This window comes from Coccinella septempunctata, chromosome 2 (genome assembly GCF_907165205.1).
Source record: "Coccinella septempunctata chromosome 2, icCocSept1.1, whole genome shotgun sequence".
Classification (NCBI taxonomy): domain Eukaryota; kingdom Metazoa; phylum Arthropoda; class Insecta; order Coleoptera; family Coccinellidae; genus Coccinella; species Coccinella septempunctata.
Genome location: NC_058190.1, coordinates 21,397,196 through 21,420,722, shown reverse-complemented (window position 1 = coordinate 21,420,722; position 23,527 = coordinate 21,397,196). Strand labels below are relative to the sequence as shown.

Here is a 23,527-nt window from a genome sequence, read left to right as displayed (position 1 = left end):
TTTCTATCTAGCATTATAGTGAATATTTTCTTGTTGCTGGTTTTCTTTATCATCTTGCCACTGGGATGGATTGCTGATGGAGTTATATACTCATGAAAAATGCAAATTACTCTGGAAGAATTGAGCCACAACGCTCGAGATTAGGCTGATCAAAATAGTGGGGATCTAAACATAAATGTAACTCTTTTGTGCCTCTATGTGGAAAGAAAATGTTCGTACAAAAGTTCTGTGATTTGAAATGAATTTTCAAGAAAGCTTTTTTCATTTATTTCGGTTTCAAAAAGCTTGGGCGAGCTTCTACTTCGTTTTTATATGGGAAACTCAATTTTATATTTGTACTTTTTAGTCAAATCATGTTATAGTACATTCAAGAATGATTGATATCCCAGTAGACCTTGAAAGTCCAGACGCAGCTTAATGTCTGGTCTCAAAAGATCTTCAATCATTTATGTAGTTTCATTCACAGAACTGGAATATATAAGTACATATATCCTAAAAAAGTATTTGATAAGAAGAAATACTCAAATTTACTCAATTTCAAAATTGATGCAATGGGGAATTCTCCTCAATTTGGGTTATCACTGCATATGCAAGTTTGAACTGAATAATAATTATGAGTTTCATTCATGATTTTTTCAAATGCGGAAACTACTCATGCCCTGAGTTAATCGAACAAATTGTAAACTATAATAGGGAATACTCATTCTGACGAAAATGATGTGTTTTTCATGAAATATCTTTGAAACGTCACATTTTGAAAAAAAACTATTTCAACCGTTTCCCAAAAAAAAAAGAATTATTTTAAGCACTTGAAATTGAAAAATAAAAATGGGTATTTAAAATTTAAAGCGTTTCATTTCAATTGAACAAGTTGGCAGCATATGCCTTGATAATAAAGGACAACAAATACATTATCAGTTATCAATTATTCAGTTTAAACTTAAACTGCATATGCAGTGATAACTCAAATTGAGGAGAATTCCCCATTTACTCGTTCAAGATATTCCTTACGCAGGCTTGCAATGGCGAGACCCTCTGCAACCAGGTGAACACGAGTTTCCTCCTCTTCCCCACAGAATCTATACTCGTCAGTTTCTGATATCCCCATATTCGTCAAATGCTTTCTAAGGCGACAATGTCATGTAAGGAAGCCGGTGAGGAGGCGTAACTTATTTCTTGCTCAGATCCAAATTACTTCTTAGATCTTGCGGTCTTAAAATTTCGGAGGAATTTCTTGGAATAGTCCACTCCTGGAAGATTCCTCCAGAGTGTTTCTCTTTTGGTTTCATCCTTCTCTAGAAACTCTTTCCTATAGGTGCATTTTCCCATACCACAGAAAGGTTCTGGGCCAGTAAGTGGCATTTGTGCACCCTTCATGGCGAGTGTTTTGGTTTCCTCGTTTCCTTTGATTCCAGAGTGACCTGGAACTATACTGGAATCCAGACTAAGGAGACCTTGTTGTTCTTGCCTATTTCATTGAGTTTCCTTCGGCACTCCCATGTCAGCTTTGAGTCGATGACCGATGACATAGGAGTTCAGTGTTTTAGTCCAAGATCCCAGAGCGACCAGACATAACTTATTTTCACACAGATGAAACTTTAGGATCTCAGTAGAGACCCATGTGCTTTGAATAACTGCGTACTTGTGGAGCTTGCCTAGTGACACCTGGGCAGATACCAGGTGGCAAAGGTAACTAAAAATAAGCGTTACTTATTTTATTTTCACATGGCTGATTTTTATGTTTGAAAGAATATTATTCTGAAGGTTTATTATAAGTGACGGACACTTTTCATGGGCCAAAACTCTTGCCAGACGCTTTGAAGCTGCACAAAAATTAAATGAACTTTACTTATTTTCTTCTCGATCTTATGATACAGGCATACTAAACTCCTATTTCAAAAAAAAAAATTGACTAACCAAAATTTCGATTATCCGAAATCACTTTGGTCCACATTATTTCGGATAATCGAGACTGTACTGCACTTCAATCGATTACTGCAGAACCTGGCATCATCTACGAAAATATAAACGAATTATTTTTTCAATAAGAGACATGCCTGTCCATCAACTATTTAAGAATTCGAAAGAAAATAGTACCCCATTGTATCTGAATTAACAAGGGACTATGAAAGCAGTCAGTTAGTTAATTGTGTATAAGTATACTTCATTCACTTTTATTTTAGCAGTCGGTTGGCCATGGAAATTTGACACATTTCACTCTGTATAGTACGAAAATGTGGGGTTATGAAGCTTGTCAAAACATTTTTGGGTTTTAAATCAACGCTATGTTGCCCGTTCTACGTAAAAGTTTCTGTTATTACGTATTTTATCACTATGTCGAATCTCTTCGGAAAATATGTGACGAACATAATTGAAGTTTATACAAACTGATTGACCAAATCCAGTTATTTGCATGAAAAATACAAGAGATCAGTATAATATCATAATATGCACTAGCTTGAGGAGAGTTTGTTCGTTCTTTTCTTTGGCTAAAGTTTGAATACGTTACATTAGTTGTAGATTTCAAAAATATTAACCCGAAGATGAAATGCATATGATGCAGTGGTTGGGATTGGGTATCTCCCGAAGGAATTAACAGATAATTACAAGAATGTTAAATTCTTCAACAAAAATCATCTTGCATCAATATAAGTAAAAGGAATTGAAGGAAGTTTCAAGTTAAGATGCAACTTCACCTTTGAACAAAAATTTCACATGAATAAACAAGTAACAGGGCAACTTGCGCGTATTTGTGGCTATTCATCTTAATACATTGATGTAATTATAATAATTAGGTATTTATTAGTACCTTAAGACATTTACATTGTATAGGACAAGTCAAATGAAAAATAGAAAAATCCATTTTAGGGAACTTATTCTCCGATGACATTTATCGAAAATCCTGTAGTAAACTTTTCGCATGAATTCACTCAAACATAAAATTCTCAAATGCCACCACTTTTTTGGGTCTCCCAATAGAAGGAAATTCTTTGTCATCCTCTTCATTCACAAACTTTCTGATTGTGGATATATTCAGCCGAAATATCAGTCGTTCAGATTCAGATAAAACATTATATAAATTCTCTTACATTGAATATGTTCGCTACCGTCTGACGTATTGTGGATTTTAGAATATCAGGGTATAACTATTGGAATGAGCGGACCCGAATTCTATATAGCACTTCCTGAAACCCTGTCTCTTTTTTCAATCTCTTTCGGCATTTTCGAATTTTCGAAATAAAAATTGATAGTTGTGGCAACGGCGTTGACATTAACGACATTTCATGAGTGCCAACCTATCTTCGTTCTAGTTACAAAAACTTGAGAAAATTATTTCATGGCCAACCGACTGCTAAAATAAATTTGAATGAAGTATATATGGTTTTCCATGTCTGTCACTTGAAATCTGATGTTCATGTAACAATGTGATGTTCTGATACAGATATATTGATCATTATGTTAGGAAATATGAATTTCATCGAGAAGAACGTCCAAATCTCGATGCATGTTGGACCGGCAATAATCAGACATTCATTGATGTCACCAAATTGTTTGCATCATTGGGGTCCAAATTTGTGCTCTGTATTGCCAGGATTTCATGCCTTCAGTGGATGCAATTTCAACTCAGCATTTTACCGTAAAGGAAAAAAAAAACGTTTGAAATTCTCCGGAAGTTTCCAACGTACATTGTGGAAATATCCAGCTGAAATATAAGTCGTTTAGATTCAGATGAAACATTATATAAATTCTCTTACATTGATTATGTTCGCTATCGTCTGACGTATTGTGGATTTTAGAATATCAGGGTATAACTATTTGAATGAGCAGACCTGAATTTTAAATAGCACTTCCTGAAACCCTGTCTCTTTTTTCAATCACTTTCGGCATTTTCGTAATAAAAATTGATATAAATTATAAGTTGTGGCAACGGCGTTATGACATTAACGACATTTCATGAGTGCCAACCTAACTTCGTTCTAGTTACAAAAACTTGAGAAAATTATTTCATGGCCAACCGACTGCTAAAATAAATTTGAATGAAGTATATGTGCTGTGTATGTGCAAGAATTGATACTCTTAAGTATGTGTATACTCCATTCACTTTTATTTTAGCACTCGGTTGGCTATGGAAATTTGACATATTTCACTCTGTATAGTACGAAAATGTGGGGTTATGACGCTTGTCAAAACTTTTTTTGGTTTTAAATCAGCGCTATGTTGTCCGTTCTACGCAAAAGACTCAGTAATTACGTAATTCATCATAATGTCAAATCACCTCGGAAAATATGAAGTCGAAAATATGTGACGAACATAATTGACGTTTATACAAACTGATTGAAGGCATATCAATTCTAGTTATTTGCATGAAAAATACAAGAGATCAGTTTTTATTATTTTTGCTGTGGAAGAAAATTGTCTCAAAATATGCTTGAGGAGAGTGTTGGTTATCTTCTTTGGCTAAAGATGGAATACGTTGCATCAGTTGTAGATTTCAATAATATCGACCTGAAGATGAAATGCATATGCATATCTCGAAGAAATTAAGGGATATTTACAAGAATATTGAATTCTTCAACAAAAATAATCTTGTATCAATGCAAGTAAAAGGAATTGAAGGAAGTTTCAAGTCAAACAACAAAAATTCCACATGAATAAACAATTAACAGGACAACTGGCTCGTATTTATGGCCGTTTATTTTCAAAATTTTGATATAATAATGATGTATTTATTGGTACCTTAAGACATTTACGACCGGTTTCATAATTATAACTAAAGTCACTTTAATTTTAAAGCTTCCTAACCCTAATAAAAATTACAGTAAAGGAAGCTTAAAGTGACGTTCAAATTGATTATGAAACTGGACGTTACAATAGGACAAGTCAAATGAAAAATAGAAAAATCAATTTTTGGGGAACTTATTCTACGATGACATTCATTGAAAATCCTGTAGTAACTTTTTGCATTAATTCACCCAAACATAAAATTCTCAAATACCACCACTTTTTTGGATCTCCCAATAGAACGAAATTCTTAGTCGTCCTCTTCATTCGCAATCTTTCTGATTGTGGAAATATTCAGCTGAAATATGAGTCCTTTAGATTCAGATGAATCATTATATAAATTCACTTACATTGAATATGCTCGCAACCGTCTGACGTATTGTGGATTTCAGAGTGTCAGGGTAACTGACTGAGCGGACCTGAATTTTAAATAGCACTCCCTGAAACCCTGTCTTCTCTTTTTTCAATCATTTCCGACATTTTCGTAATGAAAATTGATATTAGTTCTGGCAACGGAGTTATGACATTAACGACATTTCATCAGTGCCAACTTTACTCCGTTCTAGTTACAAAAACTTTATTTCATGGCTAACCGAGTGCTAAAATAAATGTGAATGGAGTATATGTGCCATGTGCGAGCAATGTATAGTATAGTATACAGTAAAGAGACTCCAAACGCTCACACTCTCGGCTAAATAATTTTCATGTTCAGGGGATATTTGGTCGCTACTATTTGTCTGAATTATGAAATATAACTTTTTATTAGTTACTTCAATGACATATTTCAATATCAGACATGTGAAAATAAGTACACTTCTTCTTCTTCTTCTTCCCTTACTATGTGTTTGGCAACTAGGCCATCGGCACATCACAAGTTTCGGCTGCTGGCTCCGTCGGTGGACGGGTCTTGAACAAGTCAATAGCCAACAGGGTACATGGCTTTTTCGCTTGTTAAATTATAGGAGGTGTGGTGGGCTCTCCACGAGGGAGGGAAGTGGGGAACAGACACAAAAAGGTCCAAGACAAAACGTCACAGGGAGCTGGAAACAAACAATGAGGTTAACGACATGAACCAAGACAACATACATATCTCATAATCTGGCCCAGCCAGAGGCATTCAAAAAGTTGACCATGATATTAACAATAACAGGTTCATTTGAGAACGAAACATCCTCCAGACTCAGGGGAATTTTTTTCCCAAGGATCAGAGTTACATCAGTGGAGAATTTTCTAATATTGGGTTAATTATTGAGGCGCAGAAGGAAAGTGTGAAGGAGATCATTCAAAACAGGAAAGTTTTTAGGAGGCCAAAAGAAGGTTTACTCCATTTTTGAGCTCGGAGAGTAAATGAGGGGGCATAGCTTGGGCGTCTAGATTTTCCGGAAGACTCTGAATAAGCAGTTTAATGATGGAAACGAAATCTTTGTTCTGAACTTGCATAAGCTGATCCTGATGTGCAGCTTTGTCGTAACCTTCTCTGTCAGCAGGGGGGAGTTTTTTTTTGCAATTTCGAGATAAGAATAAGATGGTTTAGAGGAATTAATAATTGATCTTCTGTTATGGACAGAAACTATGTTTGGGTTATTCGGAGGAGGGTGAGTGGAGGAAACTGGAGGAAAGCTTTGGGGAGAATTTGCCAGGTGAACCGAATCCGACTTTGTGGGTTGGTCATAGGAGGCATAACTTTTGGGTACTAATTTAAGAGCTTCAAAGTAGGAGATATTTTCCAAGGCAATTACGGTATTAATTTTCTTTTGGCGTGCGAATTCAGGGCATACTCTGTCCTTTAGATTACAAAATGCAGAAACAGTTTTTTGCGAGGTAGGACTGAGATGTGAAAGCACTTGTTTATCAGAAAAAACTTGGTTAAGTTAAGTTGTCATGATTGAAGGGATAACAGACGGACTTACCACTTAGATTAGAGACACTTGTTAGAGTTGTTGAAAATTAATCAGATATTAATGGCGGAAACACATTATTATTAAAACGCGACGCGTCCTGATGAAACGTGATGCGTGTTGAGTCGAATCAAATATATTGTTTTCTATAGACCAGAATCATACTATGAACACTCGACGCGACGCCACGCGCGTACAATTCACGCGTCAGCTCGTGTCGCGTGTTAATAATGTGTTAACCTCTGAATCCATAAGTACACTTGATTGTTTATCAAAGAAAAGCTCAGCAGTTGAAGTGGATGGAGTGGAGGGATTCACCTATACTTCAATGGCATATTTTATAACATCATACATGTGAAAATAAGTAAAGTTCATTTATTTTTTGTGCAGCTTCAAAGCGTCTGGCAAGAGTTTTGGCCCATGGAAAGTGTCTATCACTTATAATATAACTTCAGAATAATATTCTTTAAAATATATATATATATATATATATATATATATATATATATATGAAAATCAGCCATGTGAAAATAAGTTAAATAACACTTATTTTTAATAACCTTTGCCACCCGGTATCTGCCCAGGTGTCACTAGGCAAGCTCCACAAGTTCGCAGGTATTCAAAGCACATGAGACTCTACTGAGATCCTAAAGTTTCATCTGTGTGAAAATAAGTTATGTCTGGTCGCTCTGGGATCTTACTCTATTTTGATAGCGGCTTAACTATCAGAATTGTCACTATGTCACATTCTTGATAGTTTCTTTCCAGGTTTATCTCCACGCTTCTTTCGATTACAAGTATTTCTGCATGAAAAACGCTCGAGCAGGAGCCTAAAGATAGTGTACATTTGGTGCTTGCCCCCGTCGTGGTTTTTGAACCATCAGTGTACCATTTAATTGTATTTAGTTCGAAATTCTGGATAGTGTATTCCTTTTCCCATTCCACTCTTTCACGAAGCATTGTGTTAAAGTTCTTCTCAATGCTTACTTTTTTAATCATAACATCACCCGGTAGGTTCACTGATGAGATGTAGTTGTTTAGAGAGGACCAGGCTTTCTGATTTGTAATTCTGTTATTACTTGTACCTTTCCTAGATATTCTGAGGATGGCCTCATGGGCTACCCTATCTATCACTAGATGTAGAGGAATGAGTTCTGGGATGACCTCAAGTGCTCTAGGCGAGCCTTTGTACCTTGTCGAGTATTTTCCTCGTGCTCGTCTGTTCTACTTTGGCAAACTAGACTACTCCCCATAGGTTACTATTGGGCTCACAGTCATGACGTACATTCATCGTAGTATTTTAGGGTTGCAGCCCCAAGTCTTACTGAATAGATTTCTGTACGCCATCAAGGCTCTTATCGCCTACTAGAAGTATTTCTAGTATTATATAATTATCTAATTTATGAAAAGACATGAAAGGTGTCGCTTCGATACATTGTTGCTAGATTCAATTCATAGCAAAAAGAGTAAGATGACGTTTATCCAGTAATGCTCATGTTATTTTATTTCACTTTTGAGTTAAAAAAATTTATTTCACTTATCCTTGTTGCTATTGGTTGAATGTCGTCTTTAAACGTCAAAATGGAATAAAAATGTGAAATTAACGTAAACAAATATAAAGTGAACTTATTAAAATGAAATTCTTCCAAGAATAACTTCATTAAAAATATTGAAATTGTCAGAATGATTAGCGTCCTCCATCTCATCAATAAAAACAAAAAAAAGTGGCAGGAAATAGGACACAGAAAATAGATGTTAACGTTCATTCACATAAAAAGATTAAAAAAAAAATTTTCTTTTAATCATATGCGTCCAAATTAGTGACGTAAAATATGTATTTGTATATGTATATGTATACGTAAAAGTAAAAATACGGGAAGTCGTGATCACAGTTTTGCAGATATATTGTCATTTGTCTACTGGTACAGCCAAACGCCCAGCGGTATTTCACAGTTCCACCAACACGTTATAATCGGGAGAGCGGAGAATGAAAGCGAATTCAAATATTGAGAAATTTTTTATATAGCCTTGAATAATTCGCGAAGTGTTCACAATGCAAATGTAACTTTTCCTTAAGAAATGTCAAAATTTCATGAACTGTCAAAATGATTTGATGTTCAAAATTAGTAAAAGAAGAAACTGGGTTAAAATCACAGAACATAAATTACATTTCTGTTCGTCCTTGTAAAAAACCATTTTGTAACATTTATCGAATGATGTAGACATTCAGCTTATTATTTCCCTCTGCCTGTATAACATTTTTCAATTATTATTTATGTGATACATAAATGTTTCACTTCCCTGTACTATGTATTTGTATCTTGATCTAATAACGAACGTTTCTACTTTTGCACCTATTATGCCTGTTTTGATTCGCTTTTTCGCTGGTTTCAGATCGGTTCAAAACAGTCGCACATTCATTTATTTTGAGAGAGCTCGCACGTAGCTTCCCATACAATTACTGTTCAACTATTTTGAACCGATTCGGAATATTCCTAAGTGTAAACGAAACCAAAGCTAATATATGTGTATTTTCATCAGAGTCAGTGGTCTGTCAAAAAGAAAAAGAGTCGCCAGCCAGGTAATAAACAAGAAAAACAGTCCAATGATGAAACTGCCAACACCGACGAGTGGAATGAGAACCAAGGTACGGATAATAGGGACAAGCCACGAAGTAAAAGTGGTGGTCCTAATTATCGACGAGGTGGGGACGGTGGTAGTCGAGGTTGGCGTGGTCGAGAAAAGCAGGTAATTATATAGGAAAAGCATTATGTAAGAATTAATTGTGACGATAAAAATCTGAACAAATTTCCTTATTAAAAAAAAGGTAATTCCAAAATGAACATTAAAATACTGTATTCTCATTATAATTATATTATTTAACATATGCTCGGTCCCACTGCTTGATCAGGGAATCACCGCTGGATTTGTTTTCAATCGATAATTAGTCATAAGCATTAAGAATATCATTCTTTCATCAAATTATTATTTACATATATAAGTCCATTTAATGATTCTAAATTACTACTTTATCAATATATTCAGGAATGAAAAAAATTTTCAGTGATTTCATTTTGTAAATCGAGTGACTCAAATCATTGGACTATCAAAGTTTTGTGAACACCGCTGTTACACTCTAGGTCACGGTGTTTTGTTTGGTATCTGTAAACGAAAATATCAGTTTCTAATCCTTTCCCCTTGACCATTATTACAAAAAATATGAAAAGTACAATATGCTTCACATTCTGTCATAGGACAAAGGCAGATGTATCGAACAACTATTTTATTGATATTTTGTAAAAATTTGTAACAATTTATTTAAACTAAACTCAAACCTCAAGGTTTTGGAGATATTAGTTCATTTGTCTCAGATTTGAGTTAAAGATGGTCTTGAATGAATTGTTATAACTTCCTACTGACAAAAGTTACAGTACACTCTCTAGAGTCTAGATTCTACTTGTTATCTTAGTTACTCAAAATGTTTCTTTGAGGAAATCAAAATTCTTGCTAAGATTTTTTTCAAATACAATACCCCATCATTCAATAGACCATTAGAAGGGACTCAAAATCTCTAATGTTTCACACCCTATACCTAAACCTGGAGATTTTCTAGAATTTATAACAATTCATTCAATATCTTCATAATCTGTAAATTATTTGAGACAAATGAATTTTAATATCCAGATAACCTTGGGATTTGGGTTTGAAGAAATTCAAATGAGCCATACTTGAAATTTTGTGGAGGTTATAAAATGAAAGGTATTCCATTTGAAATGACAAATCTGACATAATCTTCGGTATAACGAAAGTTCCTCCGAAACGAGAATATTTAAGTTTATTAGATTCCAAACATTAATTATGATCCTACATAACAAGTTTTCAGCAAAAATATCTTAGCGTTCTCCAGGTTCTTCTAGTAAACACGTTATTAAGCTTGAATCTTTTTTTTTTATCAGATGGTAGAACCGGAACAGAATAAAGTATTTCACTAGAAATCACCTAATTAAATTTCAAAACGAAGGAATTTGTAAAATCATTGATGAAATTGATTCTAATACGACCCTAGATCGTTTGTGATCTAAATTATCGGAACGCTACCATAATCTTTGAATTGTTCTTTATGAAATGGTTCATTTCACTTTATTCTTCCCATTTACTGACTTAATTTCGCCAGTGTAAAAAATGGAAATAAAAAATCATTAATAATAAAATTCGCCCAAAATACGTATTCTCAATTTTTGTTTGAAGAGGTCACCACAATATTCATGTTTAAATAGTGGTCCGCGAAATCTTACCGACGTAGAAATGGGATGAAAAACAGTAGCAAAAAAAGATAAATATCACAAGCACTTTCAATAAACTCTAATTTTTTCTGAACTCAAAGTATTCATCAATTTTTTCCAAACAATTAGTCAGATAGTCTCGAATGTATTGAACTATTGAAAACAGTGACGGTTCATATTGAGTGTTCAAAATATCCCGCACCTACTCGTTTCGTACTCTTGTGAATATGTCTGCTCAAATCATATTAAATTCCTCAAAAACTCTTTGTTAAGGTACTGTGAGGTACTCCGTCTGTTCCGATATTCCTGAACAGTACTGTCAGTATTTCAGAGACGATGCCTATTGGCCTGGTCGTTCGAGTTCTATTGTTATTCGATTGCGGGCCAGTAAAACCAGCAATATCGGAACAGGCCCACTGCCGCATAGACCAGATTTCAAGTTCCCCCCACAAAACAAAATCAAATAACGAGGGATTCGGTGATCAAGCTGGTCTATATAGCGAAGCTTGTCTTCCAATTCTCTAACACGATATTCCTCATCTTCCATGGGTATTATGACCAGTTATCTCCTGAGAACTTGTATACTTCATCTGTTCAATTTTCCCGCGGTTGGAACTTCAGGGAATGATGACTCCACAATCTTATATCGTCGATTTTTTATTGAATATATCAGAATATCTATGAGCTAATTTGATGACAAGATATAAGTTCAGAATCAAATATGGTGTGATAGGTTATCTCCATTGAGAAAAATGGAATCTTCCATTAGGTCAGCTGACCAGAACCTCTGCAATCTTCTTGGATGGATAGTTTCTAGTATTGGTTGCAGTAGGGTATTTGTGTGTCCCTCTTATAATTCCTGTTGTTTCCTGCTTCTGATTTGAATGACATCTCGGTTTTTTCCTGTTTTTAAGTTTTAAGATCATCAATATCTACTGTTAGGTAGGTTATCAGAACTACTGCTCTCCTAGACAGGAAGATTTATGGCGAAATGATTTATTTTCACGAATTCTGCCTTCTATTTAGCATCTCGTGTTTTTCATCAGCATTGTTTGAAGTGGAAGAAATGATTAGTGATCAATGAAATAATATAATGTCGACGAAACTATACATAAAATTAAAGACTATTTCATATACTCCAGGAAAACGAGCGTAATCTTGATCCAGATGGCAGAAATGAGTTTGGAAGGGATCGCAGAGGAAGGCCAGGAGGATCTGGAGGAGGACGAGGTGGTGGCAGAGGTGGACGTGGTGGGGGACGTGGTAGATACCCACCTCGAGGAGGTTCTAACAGGAACAACTCCTACAACCGGCCAATTGATACCTGGGATAACAATAACCCCAATACTTGGGATAATAACACATTGTCCAGCGCAAATCCAGGTTTGTAGTTTTTAAAAATATATCAATTAATAATATCAGTATAGGGCGAGACAACAAATGCATAACGCTTTCAGTTGAGGAAACCTGGGATGATTTCCCAGGAACTGATGAATGGTCTACTGAAGAATATACCGGTAGTCTGGCTGATACTAAAATATTCACACCTAGCGCGAACGTGAAACTAGATATCCAGATGGAGAACCAACATGAAGGACCTTTGGATACGGCGAGTCAACAACTCAGTCAAACTCTCCAGATTAATCAGCAGAGTGGGCCATTGCCATCCCAAAGTCCTGTTCCTATGGTAGGGACATTGAATGCTGCACAAACCAAATACCTGAATCAACTGACTCAGCAAAATAGTGACAACTACAGCAAGTGAGCATGAAGCATATTTGATTTTGAATTTATCTTCAAGCTACTATCTTTCTGATGAAAATATTTGAAACAAATTTTGGTTTTCAGCATTCAGACCTTCCAATCTCAATCTTTTGAAAATCCAGCCCAGCAATATAATACTGGAGCGCCAACAATAACTTCCCAAGGGTTCAATAACTCTCAAAATTATGGTGCGCAACCTACTAATACATATGTTAATAGTAAATATCCTGCTAATTATGGGACATCTCCTGAGTCGGTTCCATCTCAGCAACCACTGAGAACCAAAACTCAAAGAGCCAGGGTGCCACCACCATCGAAGGTAAACCATAAAAACATTTATGATATAGTGTAAATGCATTCAAACCATTAGATGAAACCTGATTCAAAGCGTAGACGTAGATACTTGACTGAGCATTCCCTATTCAATTGTAAGTAAATATTGCAGAAAAATGTGAAAGAGACTTGCGGCCAATAGTTTAACTAGAATTTTGATTTGTCCACGCTGACGGCTGTGTCCATAGAAAAGAGACAAATGTTGACCCCTTCATGGCTTTGTGTCTTTCTACAGAGTAGACACTTTCATGCGGTTATTGTTCAGTCCATTTCATTCTCTACGGTGGATCATGGAATTCATTTTCTTTGAGAGAAAATCAAAAATATCTTCTCATTTCCTGTCACTTCCATTTGTAGCGAAAGTAGCTTATCCACTTGATTTTTTCAAATCATGCTGATAGCTGTTTATAGTTGATCTCATTTTTGGATGCCACATTTTGATGTGATTTCGATCATGACCACACTGGCATTCCGAAGCTTTCCAGAGATCTTATTTCGGGTTTTAGATTGTCTATTCGGGATCACCACAAACATGGTCGTAGTGACTTGCTTTTCAACGTTATATATAAACATTAAATTTGTTGTTTTCCTTCAAGTGTTCACATATTTATAATCGGTATACAGATTAAGAAAATAGGGAATACCAAGAGAAAGAAGAGGAGGGTAATAATAGCAATCGTCCAGCGCCAGAATCATTTTATCAAAGGTGATGAATCATTCAATATTCAACTATTTCAACTGGACCGCTCCATATGTGAGGCTTGTTCGTAGAGTGGTTCACAACGGTTGTTAAAAGAACAGAGCAAGCGCAGATAGATTTTCCTTACCCTAAGACTGACCGGTCACCGAATGCGAAGTTGAGCGAAGCTGAACGTTTTCACAGCTAAATGACAAGCTACGTCACTCGATTCGTAGCTCGTCTCTTATATTAACATTGAAAACGCTAAGCTTCGCTCAACTTTTCATTCATTCAGTGGCCGGTCAGCCTAAAATGGAATTGCGCTTGCTCTCTACAGGGTGGGGAAAATTCGTTGTCTACTGAGGGGATCTCGAACTATAGCAGCTAGAATAAAACGGATGACACATTCTCAAAAGCAATCCAAATCTGAAAACAGGACCGGCCTATCATTTCTAGATTTTGAGTTATAAACAAAAATTGAGACCGACGATTTCGGAAAGTTCTCATAACTTTTTTGTCTTTGATGTCTTGATCTGAAACTTGAACCTTCATAGGCACTTTTATACATAGAATCTACGGACAAAAGATGTCTTTGAAATTAAAAAAAAATTCAATTAAAGTCTGCATTTAAAAAAAAAAGAAACTTCGCCTAATGATTCGAAATTAAAAAATATTTTGAGGTCTTCAGTGGATTCTACGTAGGAAAGTGCCTGCAGAAGGTTCAAGTTTCAGATCTGTAACTTCAAAGACAAAAAATTTGAACTTTTCAAAATCCCATTTTTTGCTGATAACTAAGAAACAAAGAATCGTAGGAGGCTACGGTTTTCACCATTCGTTGTTTCTCTGAAAAAGAGCTAGGAAATGTATAATCCATTTTCTTCTAGCTCCTATAGTTCTGGAGATCCCCTCAGTAGACAATGAATTTTACCCGCCCTGTACTGTTCACAATGAACTCTTCAAATAAAACTTTGATTTGTCCCATTTATTTTTAAGTGGGATGCGCGTATCTCATGAGTTACGAGCTGCGAGTTTTTCTTTCGTGAACGTCACCGGCCACGAATTCGCAGTCCCTCTAATGACAAAGCGTAGTAAAAATTATTCATAGAGCAGTCCATATGAACATTCGATAATTTATCACTTAATGAAAATATTCTCGCACAAGCCGAGAATTTTTTCTTGTGGCAATTCCTGTGCTCGGAGTACAATTTTCGCAATTTGTGTACTAATCCGTAAGCACCGAGTGGGGGAGACAGGAGTGAAAAATCAGCTGATTCAGTAGAGGGTTGCTTTCTGTGCGATTGCGTGCCCAACAAATACTCTCGGCCAAGGAGCCAGATCAGAAATAAGATTAATAAAATTTGACTATTACCAAACGCAAATAAAATTAAATCAACGTAAGTCGTCAGTTTTACAAAACTGAAAGTGAGGTTGGAATCCTTCACACACAGTGTAGGGTACTAACGATTCAACTCATAGGTAGCAGTAGTGTTTCTGGCCTCAATATATATTAAATTCATTCTATTATGATTTTTTATGGCAAATCTTATTGGAAATGTGGATCTAGTGGTCTGCTAGCAATTATGACTGTGATATTGACTACAGTAATGGCAATTGATACCCTAACCATTAACATGACTAAGGCCCAGTTGCAGGAACGTCCATCAGAATTGAATGCCCTATTAAGATTTAAAACTGTAATTTTTAAAGAGAATGATGTAGGAATAATAATAAAGCATTGAATTTCAACGGACTTTCCAGCAATTGGGAGTGAATCATTTACTTTTCTGGTCATGTTTTGAACCACAGGTACAATCATATTGGTATGAATAGGGAACTTTCACTATACAACTCCGTGGCATATTAATGTCATCGTGATTAAATTTTGACTGTTTTCAGATTCCGTCTAGTGCGGTAGAAATGCCTGGAGATCTGAATAGTAGTATAGGATATTTAGATGTACAGTTTGGTGCAATGGATTTTATGTCGGACAGCAGTTCGTTTGATGGTGTGGTTGACCAGAAATATGGCAGCACAAACAATTCATCAATGGAAAATGCTGTGCCACAACAGAGTGCAAATCTGGATCTCAATAACTCAAATCAAAACTCGAATTTAGACGCATATTCTCCAAAGAGTAATGTGCAAAGCAGTATTAATTCAGCTTTAACTCAAAATGTGAGTTGCTTCAAAAACAATATTTATTCGGCTAATTGCTCATTTAATAATGTCTTTTTCAGTTGTCTAATGTAGAAAATATTCCAACATCAGATCATGTAACTGGTACCGGTAGTTACACTGCGACTGCAAGAACATCTGCTGCTAATTCAGCGGCACAATCTTCAACATCCCAAGCAGTATTGGATATGAGCAAACAAACCGATGGCCATTCCTACACACAAAATTCAACCTACAATTCCTATCAGTCTAAATCCTATAATTCAACATATAATGCTAATCAGGTTTGTAATATATTATGTAATTGAAACGATGCTGAATTTGTTGGTGTGCATATAAGGGCACCTACTCGCTCGAAATATTTCTCATAATGCAACATTGTCCCTTCATAAAAAAGTAATAGAAACTTTAGTCAAGTAGCACATGATATTACGTTTGTAGTCCCTTCACTTTTATAAAAGCAGTCGATTGTCCTTGAAAATTTGACACGAAAAATAAGAAAATTTCAGGTTCTGACGATTGTCAAATAATATTTTGGTCTTAAATCAGCACTATGTTATCCATTCTACATAAAGGACTGGGTTATCGTGTATTTCTCACATGATGAATTTACTTCGAAAATAAATGAATTTGAAAAGACTTGAGAAACATGATTAACTATTATATACTAACTGACAAAGAAACTGCAACTGGGGGAGTAAATGATTAAAATTTGGAAAAAAAATCGTGAAGGTTTTGCAGAATTTATGGCCAGCTAAGTGAATTTGAAAGAGGTCGAATTATTTGTCTTCGGGAGGCGGGGTTGTCAATTCGAGAAATCGCTACCCGTACGAACAGAAATCCAACTACTGTAATGAGATGTTATCGAGCGTGCTTTGATAATACCAAAAATCGAAGAAGAGTAGGCACCGGACGTCGAAGGGGCACAATGAAGTTCAAGGTCTAAAACTTATGGCCATTAGAGACCGATTTGCGACAACTCGATCTTTGGCTGATGAGTGGTTAGGAGAACAAGGCCATCTTGTAACTGTTCGAACGGTTTACCGCCGTATAAGGTGTTTTGGACTGCAGCATTATCGACCCCATCTTGTGTTACCTCTTAAGGGTAACACTCACGAGGCGTTTTCTCGGAGGTTTCAGCTAGAAGGTATCGATGCCGGAGGATCCCACCTGGCGATCGGATTCTAGGTCGGTCACAGACGGGGCTTCCATTCGGGACTAGGAAGCTCACTTCGGGTGAAGCATTCAGCAACTTGGAATCGGTCGCCCGAGTACAAGAAATCCCCAGATGTTCTGGATGCCGAAAGTAGGGGCTAGTCGGCAACACACCCTTGAGGGCATTCCTTGAAGCTGGCTACCCGAAACTACTGAGAAACGCCTCGTGAGTGGTACCTACCCATTACGGTTGAGCATCGACGGTAACGATTACAGTGGTGCAGAGAACGACAACGTTGGAATGTGGAATGGCATCAGGTCGTCTTTTCTGATGAATCTCGATTCTTCCTGGGTGCACATGATGGCCGAAGAAGGGTAAGACGACGTCGAGGAGAAAGACGTGAAACTCATTTTTATGTTGAGCGTCATGTACACCGGACAGTAGGCGTTATGGTATGGGGTGTATTGCACATGGAAGTAGATCACCTTTAGTCTTTATCCGAAGTAACATGATAGCGCTGCGTTACCCTCAAGAAATAGTGGAGCATATGTTCTTCCTTACTTTAACCGGCTTGAGAATCCAATATTTCAGCAAGATAATGCTCGACCTTATGTTGCCAGAGTTAGTTTAAACTTTTTTGAAGCGACCCATGTGAATCTTTTGCGATGGCCGCCAAGATCCCCCGATCTTTCGCCCATAGAGCATGTTTGGGACATCATGGGTAGAAGGGTAGAAGAAATTTACCCCAGCCCCCACGGACTTTGGCGGTTCTGAGACATGGAGTACAGGTAGCTTGGGATAGTATCCCTCAAGAAGAAATAGACCATCTTCTTGCATCAATGCCAAGACGTGTTGGGGAGTGTATAGATAACCGCGGTGTTATTAACAAATTTAATAAAAACGCTTCGTTTTTTTCTTAAAATTTTTATCATTTACTGATTGATAGCAGTGTAACCAAAAAAAAAATTTAAAATTTAAACAGCTCCTTCTGGGTGTTGCAGTTTCTCTGTCAGTTGATTGAAGGGATTCTTTATCTAGTTATTTTCATAGAAAGTACAAGAGATCAGTATTCGGATATATTTGAACACGTCATTTTGAAAAGGGCCTGAGTCCGGTCATTAAAACTTTACAGGAGCAACAAAAATATGTTTCATATGAAAAATTCAATGGTGCTAACGGAACTGAACATGGAAGATGCGAAACAGAGAACATACATTATTTTGTTGGATTTGTTTATTATACAAAAACAGTACTCATAATATTCATTAATATTTTCTGAATATTCTTTCAAAATGAATCATAAAGAAACTTTCCGCAAATAATGTTGGACCTATGATTTTTAAAGATATTGAGACTTGTAGTCTTTTCGAAATGACGGTTTCATTTATTTTTGCTATGAAAGATTTCTTATCGACTCATGATATAGAGATTCTTGAGAAGACATAATGTTGGTATCCTCGCGGGCCAAACGTTGCAGACTTTACGACAACAGTTTTGGTACATCCAAGTTTCATCTGGGAACACAAACAGTGATGTCTGTCCCCTGTTATAATCCAAATTATATCTTTTGCATACTTGTAATGTGTCGATACAGAAGTGTTTATTCTTCAAAATAATATCCTCAACTGTCACCGTCTTTTCTAGTAACAAAAACTTAATTAAGAAATTATTCCATGGCCAACCGACTCCTTTAATGGAAGTGAATCGACTATAGTTATTATAACCAACATATGAACATGAACACTTGCTGGATTTCAAATAGTCTTTTGAAAAATTCTATACCGGGATTGTTTAAATCATATGAGGCGCATGCTAATTAATAAATACATATTACAAACAAGGCACATTATGTTCCATATGATAGTTATATTGAGCTAAAATATGAACATACTGCTTGTCTAGGTTTGCCTGTTGTGATGTACATTAATCGATTAATTTTTATTTCAGACAACTACAAACTCCTATCAACCAAGTAGCAATTATGTAAATAGCCAAGCTGGAGCTTATAGCACTCCTAGTGCAAACAATTATCAAAATTCCTATTCGTCAGCTACTTCTTATCAGTCGAGCAACAATTCAGCTGCATTTCCTTCCATCACACAGGCGAACTCTTATTCAGGGACAAACCAGTCGTACTCACAGAGTGCTAGTCAGTCAGTGTATGGTGCTAATACAGGTGAGTCGTCCTAATAACCATGACTACCTATGAATATGTTCAAATGAATTAGGATTGCAATAATAATAATAACTCCGTACTTTATTATCTCAAAAGGCCATCGACCAAAGTCCTTCAGCCTGTGTATATAACATTGTTAATATTATACATGAGCATAACCATAACTGAATTTTTAAATGTACAAAACTCGAGGAAAAAAATCTACAATTGCTGTATCTCCTCCCATATTGTGTGCAGCAGGAACTTTCTCCTGGTGCCCCCATCATGATCTCTTTCCACACAAAATTGTTGTAAGATTTCCTTATTGTGTTCTTTCTGAGCAAACTTCTTGGCGAGCTCACCCATACGTGAGTTTATAGGTATTATTCCCGTTATTTCATAAAGGAGAGAGTTTGGGGGATTATGAAGAGGGTTACGGGGATGTCTCATCTTTGTTATAGCTCTTAAGGAGGTAGTCTCTGCTGTTTGAAGAATCCTAGTGGTGGTCTTATTTGCCGTGAGGTATATTGGATGGCAATATTGTATATATTATATCAGTATAATATCATATATCAGTATTTTATTCATGGTCAAATGTTCGACGAATGGGGAATGAGATACCTTGACTATTATTTTCTTTAGTAATCGACTTTTCATAGAAGTTTGAGATAATTATTGTTTCATCACGTCATCGGCTTATGCTAATTTCGTAAGCACCTAGGCAGAGAGGCTGGGAGGGATTCCGCTGATTTAGAGGTGTCGGAAATCGTTCTGTTTGGCCAAACCGCTGCATCTCGCCGGCCGCGAAAGAAACCATTCGAATTTCGAATAATCTGACCGTCCTAAGGCCTAGAGCCATATCGGAAAAAACCAAAAAAAGCCGGAGAAAGTTGGGGTTAGGACGTTTACCAAACGCAAATGTAATAGTCCGAGTGTGGCAAGTTCAGCTAGTGTTGTGTAATGGCTCGTAATTAAATATGATTTAGTATCGAGGGTATACAGGGTGGGCAAAATTCGAGATTCCTGAGGGGATCGCGAGACCTATTGAGCTAGAAGAAAACGGATGACAAATTTCCGAGTTCTTTTACAGAGAAACAATGAATGTAGCCTCTTACCAATCTTCGTGTTTGAGTTATTAGCAAAAAATTTGATTTTGACGATTTCGAAAAGTTCTCATAACTTTTTTGTCTTTGAAGTTACAGATCTGAAACTTGAACCTTCTTAGGCACTTTTATACGTAGAAAATTGAGTGTTTATGTTGCTATTATTGTCACCCTATTTCTTCCCATTTTTGCGAGGATTGTTGGGGTGTTCGCACCAAAAGAAGATAGTGATGGCCATTTCATAAAATCGTCATAAGTTACTAAATAATGAGAAAAATTCGGCAATTCTAAGTTTCCATTTTCATTCCCACATAAAAATCGAACGGGCCAATTTCCAAAACGAAACCATACGATTGAGTCGGTCATCATGAGATGAGTTTCTCCCATTGCCTTCGACAATTCAGATAACAAATGGTCTAGGGTTGTATTAGGGTCTATTTCAGTACTCATTTTAAATTTTTTCAACTTGGACATTTGGAAATTTTTGTATAGATGATTTTTTATGGAACGCTTTATTCCCATCAGTTCTACCTTTTGTTAAAAAAAAGCCTCACCTTTAAGTACATCCTGTATATTAAGATTATGTATATTCTTTTTCCTTTCAGGTTTGAACAACAGTTCGACCTATGGAAGTTCTTCGTCCGCCAGCCAGTATAATAATTACAGTTCGGCAGCGAATAAAATGAAGGATACGGTATATGATAGTACGAATGCAAGTAGCAGTGCGCCAACAACAACAGCTACCAGTATTGTATCGTCTTCAGCGACCCTTTCTCTTTCACAAAATACTGTATCGACTAGTAAAACCACCACCACTACGTTAGGTAATTTTAAAAGAAATATGGATGCACTTTAAATAATAGACTACTTCCTATTTTGTCATTCTATGAAATCAATTAATATATCATTGCACTCTTTTAGCAGCTAAAAATTCGAGCAATGTCGTATCGAACATGCCTCCAGGGGTTGCCCCACCTGTAATGAGTACTCCTTACAATATGGTACAGGTACCATATTATCAGCAACCACTCTATTCTTATGAAGAAATGCAACTTTTGCAACAAAGGCTGCCACATATGGTATGTATTATATCACTGTTTCTGTTATGCTTGTCTTGGAATAAATTTAAAGGGGTTCTGAATTTAGTTTTTCAGAAAAAAAAATTGCAAATTTATCAATATTGGGGTGAACCATCAAAATAAATATAGCCGTGAAATATTCCATCAACACTACATAAAATTTATTACTTTTCAGTAATTTATTAGTTCTTACCATTCACTAAAAAATAGTAAAGAGAAATTTAGTCCTTTTCTATTTTTATCAATTTATATTGTGAATTTCCGCTCTGCCTTCATAGTCTGGGTGTCTGTGAGAAAGATTGTGATCAATACAGTATCTTTCCTAACTTCTTATGTGGCTTAATCAGGTGTCGTCTACTATGTCCTCCTTTTTGGAAATTTTCTCATTGTGGTTTTTAATGAAAATTTCCAGGAAGTCGGTCGGTCATTTGGATTTGTTTTGAATATTCATACATTCTCTACTTTTTTGAAATGCAGTCACAAGTAATATTTATTGATTCAGATTTATTCTGGAAGGATTCTGCATCTTCTGAAACTTTTTAGGGCCCTTTTTCAGGTCATTGTCAGGCAACAATTGTTGCTACTCGATATGCTTCTGACAAATTAGAGCAAGAATTTAAGCAGGAGCAAATCGGTTATTTCAATTGATCGTGTTCCAGAGATTGGGAGTGAAAACCTTAAAAAGTTTCAGAAGATGAGAAATAGTGAATAAACATGCAAAAAAACATTGGCCGACCAAAATGGGGGTGCCTACTAACTTGATATGTTTATACAGGATGTAAATGACCAGTTGCGATAAAATTAACAAAAATTTTTATTTGAAAACGAATAAATAGCATTTTTTGTCTGTACCCAAGTGGGATGATCATCTGTTTGCATTGATGAATACATACATGCACTCCGGTCGTGAATAATTATTTTTTGAGGATAACTTGTTGAACATGCAAATGAAGGGAATAAATTCGTTATTTCGTAAGCCGGCGAGTTTGAGGAAAAATCCTAAGATGTCTAAAACTATGGTGTATTCACTGATTCGATTTTGTTTTTAATTTCGTGGGGATATGGGATCAGTTTCGTTTTTCCCACTGTAGGTAGCGCTGTTTGGAATTTGACAGAGCATTGTCAATTGATATTTTAAAATAATTTGAATACTTTCCTACAACTTACGAATATGTTGTATTTATAAGCGATTATTAGTGTGTGAAAATATTTTACTTTCGAGAAAGAGATGTAGAACATTCATTTATTCAACATGTCGTTCAGTTTTCTGTATGGACAATCGAGAACTACAGCTAAGAATCCGGTGTTGTTGGAATTTGAAGCAGAACCAAATGAGATGAACGAATATTCGGGACAGATATAGCTAAGTTTTATGGAAACTTCAGCAATGTTTCAAAGAAACTGTATTGGAAATACGTAATGTGAATTGTGAGCATGTATTGAGAATCAGAAATACCTACATAAATCTATTCGAGTCTGTTACTTAAAATATTCTTCCCGAGTAGATATAGTGAAAATTCCCTTTCCGTCAACTGAATATATTGGATATTTGACCAATCAACTGTGTTTTATTAATATCATATTGAATTATCCCCCTCACGAATTCAATTTGTCAAACGGAAATTATCTTGAAGAAAAATAGCAAATACTCCTTCTAACCCTTATTCGATAGTGTTGAAAATATTGACAGATTTTTTTTTACAAAGAAAATTAAAGTGTAAATCACAAATAATCCTTAACAGCTGACAAAATGGGCCAGTTCATATTTTGCACTCGTTGATCGATGTTCGATATCAACGCAAAACAAAATAAAACGAGAGATCATTGGACTTCCTTTGGTAGAACAAGGATAGAACGAAGCAAATGACATGGTGGCGCCGCCACGAAACTGATCCCATATCCCCGATTTTCTGAAATGTTGATGCTTGCAAAAAGTGACAAGTGCACACACCAGTGTTTTAGACATCTTAAAAAATCCTTAAACCCGTCGATTTTTATTTTGAAACGGCTATTCGTAAGGAGACCTTTTTATTTTTGACGTCATCTATATGAGCGTGATGACGTCTTCGCTAAAATCTTTAAATGAAAATGTGAGTGTTGTATTACATTATTTGAAAGGT

At 36.0% G+C, this 23,527-nt stretch overlaps 1 protein-coding gene across 14 annotated transcripts in view; it reads left to right on the top strand.

The window, feature by feature from the left end:
• Window positions 1-23,527, top strand: part of LOC123308796 (protein lingerer) — a 48,305-nt gene that overhangs the window by 2,783 nt on the left and 21,995 nt on the right. For 10 of the 14 annotated variants that reach the window (XM_044891639.1, XM_044891645.1, XM_044891647.1 and 7 more), the window contains exons 4-12: window positions 9,222-9,428; window positions 12,106-12,346; window positions 12,421-12,724; window positions 12,812-13,046; window positions 15,636-15,914; window positions 15,977-16,198; window positions 19,018-19,246; window positions 20,934-21,152; window positions 21,250-21,407. In XM_044891639.1, the coding sequence (XP_044747574.1) occupies window positions 9,222-9,428; window positions 12,106-12,346; window positions 12,421-12,724; window positions 12,812-13,046; window positions 15,636-15,914; window positions 15,977-16,198; window positions 19,018-19,246; window positions 20,934-21,152; window positions 21,250-21,407 (2,094 nt within the window). The remainder of the gene's footprint in view (window positions 1-9,221; window positions 9,429-12,105; window positions 12,347-12,420; window positions 12,725-12,811; window positions 13,047-15,635; window positions 15,915-15,976; window positions 16,199-19,017; window positions 19,247-20,933; window positions 21,153-21,249; window positions 21,408-23,527) is intronic. The other 4 variants (XM_044891648.1, XM_044891649.1, XM_044891638.1 and 1 more) reach the window with 2 other exon arrangements.